Source organism: Osmerus eperlanus, chromosome 1 (assembly GCF_963692335.1).
Source record: "Osmerus eperlanus chromosome 1, fOsmEpe2.1, whole genome shotgun sequence".
Lineage (NCBI taxonomy): Eukaryota > Metazoa > Chordata > Actinopteri > Osmeriformes > Osmeridae > Osmerus > Osmerus eperlanus.
This window is the reverse complement of record NC_085018.1, coordinates 16,751,123-16,768,767: the sequence shown is the minus strand read 5'-3', so window position 1 is coordinate 16,768,767 and position 17,645 is coordinate 16,751,123. Positions and strand designations below refer to the sequence as shown.

Below are 17,645 nucleotides of genomic sequence, written 5' to 3'. Positions count from 1 at the left end.
TGCTTTGGGTATAGCGACGGTCTGATTGCCCCAGAATGTCTCCAGTTGTCCAGTTTGGTCACAAATGGCCATGAATTATCAATTGTAGTTGTAATATAGCCCTCCAACCAGCAGGTGGCCATTGAAAGCATCAGCAGTAAACCCACACAACACTTGGGCCAAATTATACAATCAGTGTATGGAGAAATTCTGCATAGTTTCCTATTTTGCATAGCTCTTCCTTTTGATTTATCATGTTTGATATTGGAATTATATCTCTATAGTCTATAATTTGTTCAACACATATAGTACATGTTATGAGTAATACAAATGACAGTCCCTTGTTTCTATTGTATTTTGATTTTGATGAGTGCTTTAATGTGCACAACATGCATCTCTGTTTTATTTTCTTCACGTTTGATGTGCAGAGGTACAGAATCAAAGAGCTGTAGAGTCAGGTGGCTGAGCGGTTAGGGAATCGGGCTAGTAATCAAAAGGTTGCCGGTTTGTTTCCCCGCCATGCAAAATGACGTTGTGTTCTTGGCCAAGGCACTTTACACTACTTGCCTCGGGGGAATGTCCCTGTACTTACTGTAAGTCTAGATAAGAGCGTCTGCTAAATGACTACATGTAAATGTAATATAGACAGAGGTACGGTACAGAACCACAGAGCTGTAGACAGACGTACAGAACCACAGGGCTGTAGACAGACGTACAGAACCACAGAGCTGTAGACAGACGTACAGAACCACAGAGCTGTAGACAGAGGTGCAGAACCACAGGGCTGTAGACAGACGTACAGAACCACAGGGCTGTAGACAGACGTACAGAACCACAGAGCTGTAGACAGACGTACAGAACCACAGGGCTGTAGACAGACGTACAGAACCACAGGGCTGTAGACAGACGTACAGAACCACAGAGCTGTAGACAGAGGTGCAAAACCAGAGGAGCTAACAGATAGCACATTACATCTTCTTCAACCATTGAGGCATATGCCCGCCCCTGAAAGGAAACCAAATAATAATCTATCATGTTGACACACATACAAAGAAAGCATTGTATCTTCACAAAAAATAAGTATTTCCATTCTTATTCTAAAATAAGAACAAAATAAAAGATTTAATTTTTTGTATTTGATTGATAGACGTTCTTTATTGTTCATTTAAAGGAGGAAGAAGAGCTTTTGGAGGTCATAAACAGTACTGTAGTCCCAAATGTTGATTACTTGACCCATGAAAAGTCTTCCTCTTGGATATTGGCAGTCTGCTGTCTAGACAACAAAGAAGGCATATGCCAGGATATGTTTGATCGACCGTTAAGATACAAACAGAGACCAAGGGGTTTTATTCATTCAACCCAGATACAGCTGCCTGAGCTCCCCTTTAAAACAACCACCATCCACACCCAAGCATCTACATTCAGTCAGGGCAGTAACAAGCAGGAAAACAGCATGTCTTTACAGGATGATTTGTTTATTTACAAGGTATGTTTCATATTATCAGTCTTAGGATGTCTGACATTTTGGATGGTAGAAAACCACATGACTATTGCAGTGGGTACAAGTACTGTATTTTGATGTTCATTCTTTTGTTTGTTTCGTACTGTACAGTTAGGGTGTATGCATGTATCCATGCAGACTGGTAGCCATGTCAAACTGTATATGTAAAGGCACACATGCCAGTTGAAATAATAGCACATGCTGTACAATACAATATAATATAATATCACAAGATTATTTTGGTTTGTTCTCATACAAAATCTCAAGATTCACATGTATTTTACCTGCATTTGCATCTTTATTTGACTTCAATATTGGATCTTTAATTTGAGTGTTTTTACAGAAACATGTGTAGAGGATATGCCAGTGATTTCTGTCCTTGGTGATCTAGCCACATCGAGAGATGAGCCAAACACATCCAGATGCTGCTCCTATCTCTCCAGTCCCCCTCCTGCCCAAGCATGGGTCAGCTGCCTTCAACCTCCCCCTGTCTGGAAGATGTTCTCTAATACCAGGCAGGAATTCTTGGCAAGACAAAACAGAAACCTTCAACTGAGGCTAGATGAATTGGAGCTCCAGTATGTCAAAGTATATAAATGGCCTCATGCAGAGCATAATTTCAAGCATTAAAATTCAGCTTATGTCTGCTATAATATTGAGTTGATCTGAAGAGAGATCTAATTTTAAGGTTGTATGGCAAAAGGGGAGATCATTTTGCTGGATTTAAGAGTGGGACTAAATGGGTGAGACCAGCTTGTATGTTCCAATCTGCAGACATTCCTGCACCCACACCCAATATGTATTTTTATTTCCAATGTCAATTATACACATTTTGCAGATGATTATGCTGATTGAAATAATAGTGAAGTGTTCCTCTGAGTCTGCCAATAGCATTTAAATACAAAGTGGACTCGATTGCTATGCGTCACATACTGTAGTTGTGGTACAGAATGAAGGTATAAGGACCATTTAGACCCTCCATCAAGCACAATCATGATCCCCCTCATATGTAATGGCTTTATTCACCATCAGAAAGTAGAACCAGTCAGAATGATTGTAGTAGTTGGGTTTGTAATGCCATGAACAAAAGGCAACATACGGTATGAGAAAAACAGACATTGTTGTATGTCTGCGCACATGAAATTAGAAGCCCTTGACAGACTTCCCCTGAATGCATTTACTGCAATTTTCATCAAAAACGCGAGTTTCCCAACCCAGGCAATCAAGCTGTTTCTAGGCACAGCACTTAACGTGTGGCTAGTGTGGGGACATCAGCATTTCTGTGCAGATGGTTGCTGGTGTTATCATGTGGGAAACAGTGGCATTCTGATGAGCTGACGAGACAGACGGAGGCACCTGTAGTCCCAGAGAGATCTGGGACGACAGTCACTACTCCAGAGAGAGAGGAGAGAGAGAGAGAGGAGAGACAGAGGGCCTGAGGGAGTGGTCTGAAGTTTGAATCATCCTAAACCTGATAAAAAAAGTCTCTGACTGGCCTAAAACACACCTTCATCAGCATATGCCAGCCCCTGGTGGCCTGACCCTGGCCACTTTCATTAAGACACACAGCAAAAGCACGGCCTGCTGCATAATCCAGAGCTCAAACACAACACAAATGTCAAAGGAGTTGATCTCCTTTAAATCAGCCAGGTTGTTGTTTTGACATTAAGGCCAAACATAAATGCTCTGTGATTTCAGCAGATAATTATTTGAACAAAGTAAAATATTATTAAGTAACAAGTAAGTAACAAGACTAATGTTTTCCCATTATTTAGTCTGGCAAAGATAGCAGTCTTCTGGAGCTTCGACTGCGTACTGATTAATGCACGAGTGTTGTATAAACCAGTTCTGACATTGTGTGTGTGTATGTCTGTGTGATTGTGGATGATAAACGGGTCTGAAAATCATCTTCTCATTGGACTTCAAGATCAACAAACTAAAAGACAAACCCAGAGACACAATCCAGTGATGGATAGGTGCATGATGTCTCTTTCAAGGCTCATCTATTGACGATAGAACCATTATGGCAATGATAATTAAGTTATTGGTTATTAAATGGACATACAGATACGTCACGATCACTTTAACTGTATCCAGGATCTAGGAAGAGTGGATGTCTGCAGTTGTCCCTCAAACAGCATTGTAGATAGCCTGCCTGAGACTGGGTCCTGTGGATATGGCCTGGGATCCTTAGTCCCATTTCTCACAGCATCACTGTCTCTTCTTACTGGGCCTCTTACACTCTGGATTAAACAAGGACACCGAGAGTAAACTGACTGACGCTGGGACTTGGTTTGATTATCTAGTGATGAGTCATCCACTGGAAAACAATATGGACCTAGGGGAGCTGATGATGGTGTAGTTGGATATATTCTTTCCATTCTTACTTCTCCTACTGTACCTCAAGTCCATGGTGTTATGCTGAAAAGATATTCAGAACCTGGTCATTCAAATTGCTGTGTAACTGGAGATGGTTGTGTTGCGTGGAGTACAGTATCAGCCCTCTAATTACCTTGAATACAGTCTACACAAACACAACGCCTTATGTATACTGCAGCCAGAGTTACCTACCATTGCAGGTCACACAATAGGAGTGCATTTAGAATAAATCGCTGTTTATTTCCCAGCAATACAGTTTCGAGTCATCTGTTGTGATGACATTGAGTCGTGGTTTGCTTCTGGCTTGCTATCTGCAGTCCAGAATGACAAAGACACAGGAAGCCAATTTAGAGAGTTGCATAATTTGGATTCCTCTTCTGTGTCGTGCCACCCTTCTGGAAAACAAAGACCCCAGCTGAGTGCCTGCAGGTAGCAGATGAATATTTCATGAAATCAAGAACTGATTAACTGAGCGGTGCAAAAAGATTTATTCAAGAAACTATCCCTCCGAAAAGAAACATTCAGCTCTTTCAGATCTGCCAGGATGGAGATCTGAAGGGGAGGAAAGATAGTGTTCGCCTTGATGTTGCTGCCGTGACAGATATGTCATTAGAAGACAAAGTGAATTTGCCTGCTGTTTCCCAAGTCTTTATAAATGACGGTTTATGGTGTCACTAAATTCATCACCTCAGATTATCCTTCAGAATATCAGAATAGATTACATTGATTTGGACAGTAATAAAAATAAAGATATTAGTTGTTGTAAAACAGTGGTGAGTCAGAGAAACATGTCATCTAAAATGGCAATCTCTTCAAGCATGATAGGGTTGACAATACATAGTCATCATCCTCAAACATAACTCATGATGCCACCGATAGGTAGATTATGAGGCTCCAGCTCATCCAGCCATCCAGTGCTTAAAAGCGTGTCCTCGGCTTCCAGTGTGCTGTCCTATTTGTGGCTAGTGATTGGAGTAGTCAGAGGACAAATTCAAAACCTTTGCTAGCATTCTCTCTGTTCTGTGACACACACCATGATGCCAAACAGGCCGGCCACTTTATCGCTGAGCCCCAAGCTGACACACTAGCAAGATCAAAAAGCCACGTGAAAATAATACATTGTCCCCTCATGACGTGCTGTGTCTGACTTAAGTGCTTCAGGTTTGAGTCAGCAAATCATTTTGGGATTCTTAGTGCCTCGTTTTACACAATCAGGTGTCTTGCACACCTTTTTTCTGGACTCAGGACTTTGTAACCAAAGTCTAGGATTATGTGCAAAAAGGTTTACAATAAGATGGAGCACTTAATTTACTGTCATTAATCTCACGTGAGTCTGGCCAGCATGGTAAATTATAAAGACACCTAAATGCTTGTACATGTCCACATTTTCAGTTGTACAGCTAAAATGTAAAATTTCTACACATAAATGTATTATAAAAAAATGTCCTGTTGCTTCAGAAAGCCACATGCCTAATTAACACTGTGTGAGGAGAAACAGCCCTGCTGTGCTACGCTAGTGGAGACTCCAGACCTCGGCTACACACTCTACCCTTCTCTTCAGTTCACTTTGTTCAGAAATTCACTGTATTGCATCTCTTAGGGATAACCCACTAGCAAAACTGGGTTGCCCAGGACTGCCAAAGCCCTTGTTAGGATCACTTCACACATCTATGGAAAATATTTCGGAGCAAATATTTTTGCAACTTCCCTTTTCAAATCAAATCAAAATGTATTTGTATAGCCCTTTTTACAAGCAATTGATACATGAGAAGGCAAGTTCCCAACCTAATGGAATCATAATGCACCAAATAATGTATCCTGTTTAACTATTTTGATTCACAGTAGTTTCAAACTAAGGGCTTAGTTTACCTAGTCGGGGTAGCAGAGTTTACTCCCAAGCTACAAAAGGGCCCTGCAGCTGTAAAGCTTGGAAAGCATGATATCCCCCTTGATTAAGATGCACAATGTAGGAGCAAGATATGCTAGTCCACAATTCATACACAGTACATGTCAACTTGAAAGATGTGTTACATGACTCTTACTGTGGCCTTTGAGATGTTTGTGTTACATACTGCAGTGTGGTTGACTGGAAAATCCAAGACAGAATCTGTGCAGGAATTAAGTCCAGGCTGCTTATGATTCGTTTTTTCAATGACAGATTAAAGAAAGTTTATGTGTTGTGCTTAAACTTCTGATGGAATCAAAAGGCTTTTAATATGTTGCTGGCAGCCCTCATATCACAGTGTCAGAGAAGGAGATAAGCTCTGTCTAGGAACATCTAGATATTTATTTAAGGTCAATGGTTCAATGGTTTCTCACAAAGAAACCATTGAATTTGATAGTCAAACTGTACTTGTGTGGGGAGGTCTCTGAAATTAATAGAGAGGCCTAGCTTATAAAGGACCTGTGGCACTGGTCACAGGTGTGCCCCATCAGCAATCATGGCTCCTCCCATCCTGCAACTGAATTGAAGTAGGACACCAGTGAGGCTGGTAGCTCCTTGATGATCCCACAGATAAACCATTCTCCCTGGGGCTCTTTCAAAGGCTTGTCTGTGTTTGATAACTTCCCCCGGAGATCACACTGAGATATCACAAATCTCACCCTCGCGACGGGAGCTATACCACTTTTAGGGTAACAGAGTGGGTGAACAGGACCATGCTATGCACACGCAAAGTGTTGGGATGGAAGTTGACTCTTCACACCATGACAATTATTAATGTTGGCATTCAATATAAAATGCCTGTCATACTACAGTAGGCATATCCTAGCTTGCTAGGATATATCTCCTGCTATCTATTAGTTACAGTTGCTGTACTACTTTTGGATTGACAGGTCCACTGCATATGTGTATGTTCTCTGGATGTCCTTTACCTCCCTCCCTTCTCCTGCCTCAGGCCCATGAGGAAAGCTGCTTTAACCCCTTGCTGTGGTATATCTATGACAGAGATCAGACTACCTCCCATATATCACCCACCACCACCTCTCCACCACCAACACATCCAGTGTCCTGACAGCTGGTCATGACGGCGTTCATTTGGGCTGGGGGATGGAGTGTTATGAACTTCAGGCTTTCTTAGGCACTTCTCAATGCCAAATTTATGGCACTTCAAATGAGAGGGTGTGCTGTTTTCGGCACCAGGAAACTGAGACACGAGACTGAAGAAGTGAGAGTAATTTGGTCAGTTGCCATTTGCTGCCTCAATTCATGGAGAAATGTTCTACCCACAGAAGGGAAATAATGTGTTTACTCTATACTAAAATAATTCTCTAAAATTCAGCTTGTGATCTGTGTATTCTGTCATATACAATCATACTACATGGACAAGTATTTCAAGTCTGTCAGCGATGGAGCTAAACTATGGTATCAATAGGGAGGCCTGGCAGACCTAGGTTTAAATGTCTTTCATCTTTAAGGGGATTGAGTGGAACATAGCTCACTCGCATTGGTCTTGAGCTCTGGATCATGGAAAATCCAAACAGATAAAGGGATCAAAAGACTATTAGAAACAGGTATGTGAGTGTATGACTTGTTTCAAGTGCAGCTGACAGTGGTTGGGGTCTTGGTCATGACGGCTAACATGCAGGATACAGACAGTTTGAGTAATTACTTAGGCACAAGGCTTTTGTTTGGCCAAGGTTGTGACCTTGCTTTTAATAGGTACATGCAAGGTCCTAAAAGAAAGTGTATTGGACATCAGTGAAGTTTGCCACAGTGTCCATCCCCCGGCTCTCAGAGGGACTTGCATCTTAAGGGAGAGCCTAAAGAATTTGGTTTAATCTTAAGGAATCTACTTTACATATAGTATATACTTGCGTACTAATACAGTGACAGCCCTTTTAATCATCTGTGGGTGTAAAACAAATATTCAGGCATGTATTCCAGTTATTTGACAGGGTACATGATCTAAATAAACGTGAAATGTGAAGGCCTATGCTACTGTATACTTTTTTTAAAGAGGTGTAAAGCAACCTTGAAGAAATGTATGGCTACGGGATATCCGATGGAGCATTTGGATCTCAGAAAGTTTTGTACCTCCCACTTGACTAAGTTTGCAAGCTGCTAAGGTTTCAGCTGCAATACATTGGCCAACGAGTTCAGACTGACAACTGTACAGCGACTCGCGAGGGATTTTTTCGGACACGCTTCAACCCATGGCAAATCAAAGTTAAGGTAACGCATTCATTAATGGTACAGTCAATTATTGCAATGTTTAAGTTTCACACTCGAAACTGTGGCTCTGTAAAACTACACAGATTGCGAAAACTTGTACACACAGGAATGCTTTTCACGTAGGAATCGATATAGGCTAGGCTATAAACTTCCCTATAATAAATCAAAACAAAAGTCGTTAGAATATACGTATCTGCTTGATTGATGGAAATGATCATATTCGTGCGCAAAAGCAACACGTGAGAGCGGTGGTGCACTTTATTATCTGTTGTCGAATGAAATTATTGTTCAGAGATGAGTGGCAAATAAATCAACATTGAAAAAAGAAACCCATATATCAGTTATTCCTAACTACTTATTTTCTACTTATTTGATACTAGTTGAGGGAAGCAAAATGCCATTAGCTACCCATTTGTTTTCTTGTGATGCATTTTCTTTATGCGTCTTAAATACGTTCCCACATGCATCCTTAATCTCTGAACCAATAAAACGGCAATGTGTTTGTGAATCTGACTGTTGCCAGAGTAAGAAATGTTAGAAGAATGTGTCCCCTCCTCTTGGCAGACTAAGTGACATCAGGGAGTCATCAGAGATCAGCTGACAGCATGCAGAGGAATCCCTTACTGCTTTTGCCAGAGGGAAAGCCTGCAAGTTTAATGACTTGCTCACTGCGCCATTACATTGATCAATTTGAGAAAGTATGAATGCAAAGTGTATATGGCTAGTCTTTGGAGTGAGTTTTGAGTTGGTTTCTTGTACATGCAGTGTAGCTATGAAAAAAATAGAGTCTTAGTGAATGTCATAGTCATCTCTCAACATTCTGTTTCATAACAGATTAATCTTAATGAACTCTTTGGAATAATATGGGTATCATATGATGTAGGCCAATCTGGCCAGAGCTTCAGATAGTATAGTGTACTAGGCTCTTAACAGGAAGCTCTTTGTGTTGATGTTGGACACGGTATGCATGGTGTGAGGTGCAATGCCATATTTGATACAAAACACATTTTTATGTTGAACTTCCAATCCTGACAACTATCTGGGATATGAATTTAAAGTCTGGGTGGTTTTAAAATGTGGTATTAAAATATATCACACTGTTAACTCTATTTCATAGTGGAATATACCAAGAGCCATATCCCTGGGCAAAAGACATGACTAGCCTTCATAATGGTAAATCAGAAACAGTTACTGCATTAAAATAGCTGAAAGTCTGTTGAGAGATTCATTTGGTTTCATTGAGGAATTTAGAGAAATTAAGACTATTAAAGTCCTTTGAAAATAAAGGAGACAATTTTAGTTCTATTCAAGTTCTATTTTAGAACCTAAATAAAATAAACAGAGATGTATTATTCCTGATTCTAGGGGTAGCACAATCAAATTCTGACTTAACAGAAGAAGTTGGCCATCAGTATACATCTCAACAGTTAAAACTCAAATATATGCTATGATTTGTTTAAGATGATACAAGTAAGAATAAGAATACTGTTTTGTAGACTGGCCAATTTATTTTCCAATCTTCCAGGTTCTTAGAGAGCATAATCAACTGCTGATGAACCTCAAGCAACATCAAAAAGCAGTAATGAATGAGTGCTTTCCTCATCTTAATCTTAGATTTTCATTCATTTCATTTATTAGGACTGTGTATATTAGAGACCATTGTAAATCATGGGTGACAGTATACAATCAAAATGTCAGGACTCTGGACAACCTTGCGATGGTAAAAAGGGGATTAATTTGAAAGGCTGATCTCAATTGTGAAGCTGGATGTTGGCTGAGACAGTGGCTCAAACAGACTTGAGTTTGTCTTAAATTTGAAGCTTTACTATCACTCTCTCTTTATCACTGTTTTAAAAACATAGGTCCTGAGAGAAGGTGATTCATGAGGGAAGACAGCAGCAACATCCTTAAGGACTACAAGCATACCGGGAGCTGAAATTTGAAGGTTTTATGTTTGTATGATAAAGTTGGTTCACCTCACTATTACTGAAATGACCCTGTTGAAATGTGTGCTGATCACACTCTGTGTAAGTGGCTGTTTATGCCAGAGAGACTGCACTGGAGTGGATTGCCCTGTTCTCAACAACTGTATGGAGGAGGTCTTGGAGAGCGGTGCCTGTTGTGCCACTTGTGCCCAGACGGGGTGCACGTGTGAGGGTTACCAATACTACGACTGTGTCAACGCTGGCTTCAAGAACGGAAAGGTACCTGAGAGAGACTCCTACTTTGTAGATTATGGAAGCACTGAATGCTCCTGTCCTGAAGGAGGAGGGAGAATAAGCTGTCACTTCATCAGCTGCCCCGAGATCCCCGCCAACTGTATCGAGGTGTCCGAGCCCGCAGATGGTTGTACGGAGTGTATGCGTATAGGATGTGTCCACAGTGGACAGAAGTATGAGGCTGGTCACTCCTTCCACATGGACTCCTGTCAGGTCTGCCACTGTCCCACCGATGGAGGGAAGCTGATGTGCTACCCAGTACCAGACTGTGACCCACGCAATGTCCAGAAACCCATGTTATCCCCGACCACTGAAGAGAACACACACAAGAAGCTTCACAGTGACCCCTACACATTCAGTCAGCAAGGTCCTGTGGACCGCTTTTCCAAACCTTACAGGCTTTCACACAACGATAAGCTGCCTCTCTTCAAACCGGCCCCAGGACACATGGAAGAGGGAGAGGAGGAGGATTATGACTACGACCCCACGTACACTCCAGATCCCTATGCTAAGGACTTGGCTGTTCCCACGCGGTCATCCCCCTCAAACAGAGTTATCTCTGTGTCACAGCCAGACTGGACACATAGGACCTCCTCACATCAGGGCTACGACAGGGCAGGCAAACTGGAGCTGAGGGAGAGCTATGGAGTTCATGAGGGCACTACGGTTAGAGACAAAGCACAGGTGACAGGCAGAGACAGAGAGAGAGCGACAAACAGTCCCGTGACGGTGACATTGGAACAGACCACTTCCCGTCCCAGAGAGTTCACCACCAGTACCTGGCCAAGTAGCACGGAAAGCCAGATAAACCCTCAGAAACTAGGGGGGGATGAGGAGGAAGAGGAGAGGGTAGTTACATTGAAGAACATCAGTGGGCCTGTGGGGAAGGATGTGCCTTATGATATTGGTGTTAAGAAACAGGAAAGACATACACCCAGCAGCCACGCTAAGTGGAATGGCAGGGAGCCAGGTAGTTACCATGAAAGAACCACGGTGGAGCCCAGCACTAAATCCTCTAGGAAGCTTGAGCAGCACACTCTCCCTACGGTGCAATTCAGCCCCACCAGCCAGCCTTTTCTGAGGCTGAAACCAGATGGAGGTCAGCGTCCCACAAAGCAGCCCCAGACTCTGTTTAACCCGAATAGTGAGGACACGGAAGATTTGGATGGGGAGAAGAAGGAGGAGGAAGTGAGGGACAATAGTCCCGTTTTACTTCCAAAGCCTCGAGGCGGTAAGTAGAAAAGTTATGTATTGTAAAACTTGTTTTTTGACTGACAGTTCAAGACCCGTTTTTCCATAATAGTTGTTCTTTCAATGGCCATAATCCTACTGCTGATTGTTTTCCATATCTGTAGCAATTCTCATGGAGTTGAAAATGACAACATTAACGTAATACTTGCCCCACGATTCCTCGTGTTTACAAGAGCTTTGTGTAAAGTTACGCCCAGTTGGCCCATATTTATTCCCACAACTTACATAGTGTAACTGCCAAACAATTTTTTTCCCTCCCTTGTGCTTATAAATACGAGGCAAAGTCAGGATGCGTATCATGACTAGCGTAGCATATCAATGAGGCTCTTTCTCTGTTCCCTGTACATATGAACGTAAGTATGCACATGCAACACAGGGGGTCTGTCTGGGGCATAGGGCCAAACACTCCTGCTGTGGACATCCCCTCACATCAGCCTCGTATAAGTCAACACCACCACTCACCCAACAGGCAGCGGCTCGCTGGTCTTTAGTGGCCTGCGCTGCTGCCAATCTGCAGCAGGACACAACCGCAGAGGTGGCTGGAGAGTCTGTGTTGTCTAATAAATACTTTGAGGTTTTTATAATGTTGAGGAATAGAAATCCATTTTTACTTTTGTAGGGAAAGTTTGATACTTTTAATACATTTTCATGGGGGGAACTTTTTTGACACATTATTGGTTATATGGCTGAAATGTCAGCAGTTGCCCCAAATTTAAACATCCTGCATGTGTGTTCTGTATGTGAACATTTTGTAATTTTACATTAATTTAGCATTCCTATATCATGTGGAAGGTACTTTAATCAATTCTGTATCTAATATGTACAGCAATAATCATGGTGTAGCTATCTGTGATACAATGTAATTAAACAATGTAGTATAAAGCAATGGAATGCCAACTTATGTTGCTCATTCAACCTTAATGATAAGACTTGCATCTCTTTGGGTTGTTGCAGTCAGATAATTATACCCTGACCACATAAAGGGAACATTTTCAGCACCTTTTCCCAAAATTACACGTTTGTGTTGCTGCAGAGCATAAGCGATGGAATTACTTATCTTGCAGTATGCCAGGAGGCTCCAATTCAAGATAAACTGCTTTCTGTACATAGAACCACTTAGGGCCCTTGACAGGTTGCCTCTCCCCGACTTCTTCTGAAGATACGAGGGCAGGGTAGGCCTCTTTTCTCCTCTGATAATATATGCAGCAGAGCTGTAGTTTATCCCTGCTGACAGTGGATCACCCTGGCATAGCATCACAAAACAATCTGCAAGTTAGAGTTTTCTCCAACATGAAAAATATTGTAGCATTTCCACTAGTCCTTGCACCTTACTGTGGATGTATGATGACTGATGGGAACATCTGGAGGAACAGACGTTTATGTCTCGTGTACTGTAGTGATTTGTTGCTGTGCTCCACTTTGATGTTTTGATGGACACAGGATTTCTGTGTATTCAATTTAGCTGCCATTTTGTCCCAATTTTATTTTGTGATCCGGTTTGTTTGTTTTATCAGCCCCAGTCAGGTCACAACTATCACCATCTTTGGAATAGTATAGTGTTGGATTGTCTGGGGTAAATATATTTTCCACAGTACTGTGTATTAGCAGGAGTCTGGCTCAGAGGTCAGAGTGGGAAACAAAGTCTGGGTTCCACACATCCCCTGGGATCTATTGTAATCAAAACACTGGTCACACAGTCTGCTCTCTGACAGATACACTGGTCAAGCGCTTCAGACACACACACAGACATATACAGCCTCTGTTTGGTAGGATCAACAGACACAAAGACTGTCAGTTGACTTTCAATAAATCTTATAGACCATATAGGGCACTAAGTACTCATTGGGTGTACAGTATTGCTGTGATGCATATAATCAGTTGGCACCACAATTTTACACTCACTTTTACACTGAGACGTGCACTCATGGCTTCAGCAAAAAAAAAACTGTAATCTGCCACACCTTTATAGCCTCTGTATTAGAAATCAGTTGCACACATAAAATCAATGTATCATAGTGTGTGTGTGTCTTAGTGATTTTTGTGGTGTGTAAACTCAATATATAACTGCTGGATCAAAAATGATCCAAAGTCAATCTTTGTACCCTGGTGGTGTACATGGAACATGTACATGGAAATGGACATGGAAAAGGCCATCGAAAAAACTAAATGTTTCAATTTCTCTAATGTTGGGGTCACAAAAAACTGCAATTTCAAGTAAAAAAATATATAATTCATGTAGTTTTCTCTGTTTGTTAAACTCCAAAGTTAAAGTTAAATTAGGTTGCTGAATTACAATCTGGAGGATGTCCACGTTAATAGTACACAAAAATAGAAACACACATTACTAATTAAATTTGATGATGCCATTCCCTATCGTTTGTCCAATATTAACAGCATTAGTTTGATTTCATTTGGATATAGACATGCAATGATATGATATGAAAAATATTTTTTCTACATTTTTGAGATTACATTTCCAGAGTTGACTGTGAACAGATTTATTGAATTTGTGGATGGATGTCTATGTCTCCGCTGTTGCAGTTTTCCCTTGGTGCATCACTATTTTTCAGTGAGTGAGGGAGTTCAAGCCATAAGTAAAGATAACAAATTGATTCAGTGTGTTCAGTGGGAGTCAGGTGGCTGAGCGGTTAGGGAATCGGGCTAGTAATCAGAAGGTTGCTGGTTTGATTCCCGGCCGTGCAAAATGACGTTGTGTCCTTTGGCAAGACACTTCACCCTACTTGCCTTGGGGGAATGTCTCTGTACTTACTCTAAGTTGCTCTGGATAAGAGCGTCTGCTAAATGATTAAATGTAAACTATCTCTCTGCATTTTTTAGCCATATTCATCATGGAAGTCTGTATGAAATACCAACAACACTGTGCATCTTTCACACCCTTCATCTCTACAAATAATCTAAGCCGCCCAGTTTGTCACCATTCAGTTTCTTAACATAGCTTCCACTATATTTTCAGTGAATAAGCTCAACAAACAGACACCAAAGTGTTAACCCAACCAGAACAGTGTCAGGTAAAGAGTGCCCTGATTTTGAGCCAACTCATTCATATCCACCATGTCTGTCAGTGCCTCTGTCTCTGTGGCCCCTCAGCCCTGACACCTGCCAGAGTCAGGAGGCCTCTGCCTCAGTTCAGCTGCCAGTCCCCAGTAGGCCATGCTCTGGGCTGCTCCAGTAGCAGAGAGGGTCTGGTGCAGGGCCCATGTTAGTTACCCTTCCAGCTGGAGATCTTGCCACCGAGTCACAATGCTCCAGGTGCCACCCTCACGTGTGTTGCTCTGCTATCACATTAGCAGCAGTCAGAGAAACATCAACTCCACTTTTTTCAAAATGGCCGTATCTCATTTGAATGCACCATACTTGCAGGGGCTCGATTGTCGCCCAACATTAGTAAGTCAGTGCGAGAGGGTTACAGATGTATGGGCCGTCTGCTCTCTGCTGTTCTGAGCCGTCTCATGCAGACGCAGGCTGCTGCTCTCCCAGTGCTGTGTTGTTGTTGTTGGCAGACCTTGGAGCGTGTGTATGTGCCGATATGACCCCTGTCCTCATGCAGCAGACTGGGTGGGAAAGGCAGTTTGGCTTCAGACAGTTGTCCCCTGACAGTCTGTTCTCAGTTTGCTACATTACCTTACATCCCTGAGTGGGGAAGTATAACTGTACAGTATTACTGAAGTAGTTTGCCTTTTTTGTTGTTGATCATGCATTATCTAGAGCTGCAATATGACACTAAATACGTTGTCACCTTGTACGTATTGCAGTATATAACCTCATCCGTGTGAATGGATGGATTTTTTGGCATGATGATTTATAATTTGCTTATGGAAATGTAACAGTTCACACCAGTTAACACGTTGTGAAAACAGTCATTTGTCTCTCACAGATGGTAGTGTAATCACCTCACACTATTTCAACAGTTTTGGGAGCTTTTAGAGGCAGTTCAAACCCCTATCTCTGAGCTCTCAACCTGTCTGTTATTCTTGGCAGTCATAGCATTATGTCTGGTGCTCAAGATCTATACATATGGCTTACTCCTTTGGAATATCCCATGAGCTGTGGCAGAGACTTCAGTCTGCACTCGTGACCTGTGCTGGATTAACCTTGACTAGGTCAAGCTCTTTAGGTCAAAGGGTCAAACAACAATCCCCTAAATGAGGACAAGCCAGCTCAGCAGTGCTCACAAATCATCAAGCTCTATAACCAGCATTACTGCAGGTATTGACTTGACCGTAGGTGGCTAGTGAGGTCCTGCTCAGTTAGAGGGCCACAATGCAGTTAAGATGCTTGACTTCCTGTCATTTACGATGTAGAAGTAGGTCCCATACGAAGCACCCCTGGGTCTGCTCTGTCTGTCTAGGGGACCACTGCCTGGTGATATACTGTAGTGGGGGATTTTCAGGAGCCCCAGGCTTTTACTTGAAGTCGTTGTCTGAGTGTGAAAACACTATTTTATTTGATGGATGAGAGGGCCCTGTTATTGAGCCTGAGCCGAAGGGGACTATGTTCTGCACCCTAAGCCCTAAGCAATTTTCTGCTCCCCATGGCTCCACTGTCCCAGGGTAAACTGAACTCCTATGAGGGTCTCCTCACACTCACATCCCAGCGCCAGACCTGACCTGTAGCCCTCATCAAAGAAACAATTCCACAGGGTAGCGGCTGAACAAACGTCCACGGCGGTCAAAAAGAACTAGAGGCATCACACGCATAAAAACCTTGTGTGTTGCTAAAGCACAGGCTGCATAAATATCTGGGCTGTGGCCAAGAGAAATATTACATCTGCTAAAATACCGGACTTGGACCTTATCCCATTTGTGTCATACAATATTAGTGTTTTAGGGAAGAAGAAAGGCATCAATACCTTATTTATTTCTATTGCCTAAGGGCTCTTCTCTCTCAGACATGATGTGGTTCTGTAGAGCGAGGCTTGAATTCTAAGAAATGCAGCAGTGATTCTCTTATTATTTCTCACAAGAATACAAAATGCCATCTGAGAGTGCCTGCTTCTATAAAAAAAAGAGAAAATGATCTCATGTACAGTAAATGAGGCCCTCACTTGTGAATTGTGGGTCAAATGGATAGGATGTCACTGGATTGTGCCTTTTACTTATCTGAAGTAAAACTACTTGGAACCGGTTCGATAAAGTAGACAGGAAGACATTCTTGTGAAGGGAAAGTATTGATGATTTAGTGTAGCTTTCCATCACCTCACCCAGCCTAACCTTCCTCTCTTTGTTATAGTTGGTGTTATGTTGTACACTGACCACTGCTTTCCATTAAACCTCTTGTGTCCTTCCTGTGCATAACTATATCATGTAAGCCCTTGGTACGTAGTGGTGTTTGTTTAGGACATGAGTGTGAATCCAGTTGGACAGGCGTTCTCGAATCTTTCACCAACTTTACACAGAGAGAATGCAGTGCTCTTCCGGTATCCCCTGGGTAATTGAAGGAACAGAACAGTATCAGTTTTGTAAACAATCAAGATAATCATCTTTCACTTCTAACAATAACATTTCTGTCAGCTAAGGAATGTGAAACAAAGAACACTTTGGTTGTAGGGTGTGTAGCATTTAATTGTACCTAGTCCCAGAAAGGTTTGCAAAAGAGATATCCTGATGAGCTTCTCTAGTAGAAGCTTTTCTCTTTTCATGTCAATATTATTCCATTGTAGTAGCTAAAGTCGCCTGACTACTTTTAGTTTGAGACAGATAACTATCCTATCATCATGTCTGCATGATGCAGGTTCAGTAAGGAGACCAGGCTTCTTATTGCCAGGAGGCTAACTCTCGTTCAAACACACCAACTTCAAAGCCCTGTCTGGTCCATAGCTCAGAACTGAATGACTTGTGTTGGTAGGGTCCCAAACAGACCAGTGAATGATTTTGTCTGACGTTCTGGTATTAAGCATAATAGAGTATAGCAGATGGAAAGTCTTTCCAGGATATGAAATAAGTGACTCAAATGTAATCCAGAACTGTTTTATTGAACTCAGCCATGTCACCGGTCTTCACCAGTCTTTAAGGATCCCTTTGCAAAAGCAAGCCAGCACCATATACTACTGTACAAGCTACAATTATAAATTCAGTTAATCCATCTGATGCTATTTGACCTTTGTTTATGGCTGGAATACCTC

The 17,645-nt window shown here is 42.0% G+C and overlaps 1 protein-coding gene across 2 annotated transcripts in view; it reads left to right on the top strand.

Moving 5' to 3' along the window:
* The first annotated feature begins 7,901 nt into the window (after positions 1 to 7,901).
* Positions 7,902 to 17,645, top strand: part of fbln2 (fibulin 2) — a 32,764-nt gene continuing 23,020 nt past the window's right edge. For both annotated transcript variants that reach the window (XM_062464308.1, XM_062464300.1), the window contains exons 1-2: positions 7,902 to 8,033; positions 9,896 to 11,483. In XM_062464308.1, coding sequence (XP_062320292.1) covers positions 9,992 to 11,483 — 1,492 coding nt within the window. In that variant the 5' untranslated portion in view covers positions 7,902 to 8,033; positions 9,896 to 9,991. The remainder of the gene's footprint in view (positions 8,034 to 9,895; positions 11,484 to 17,645) is intronic.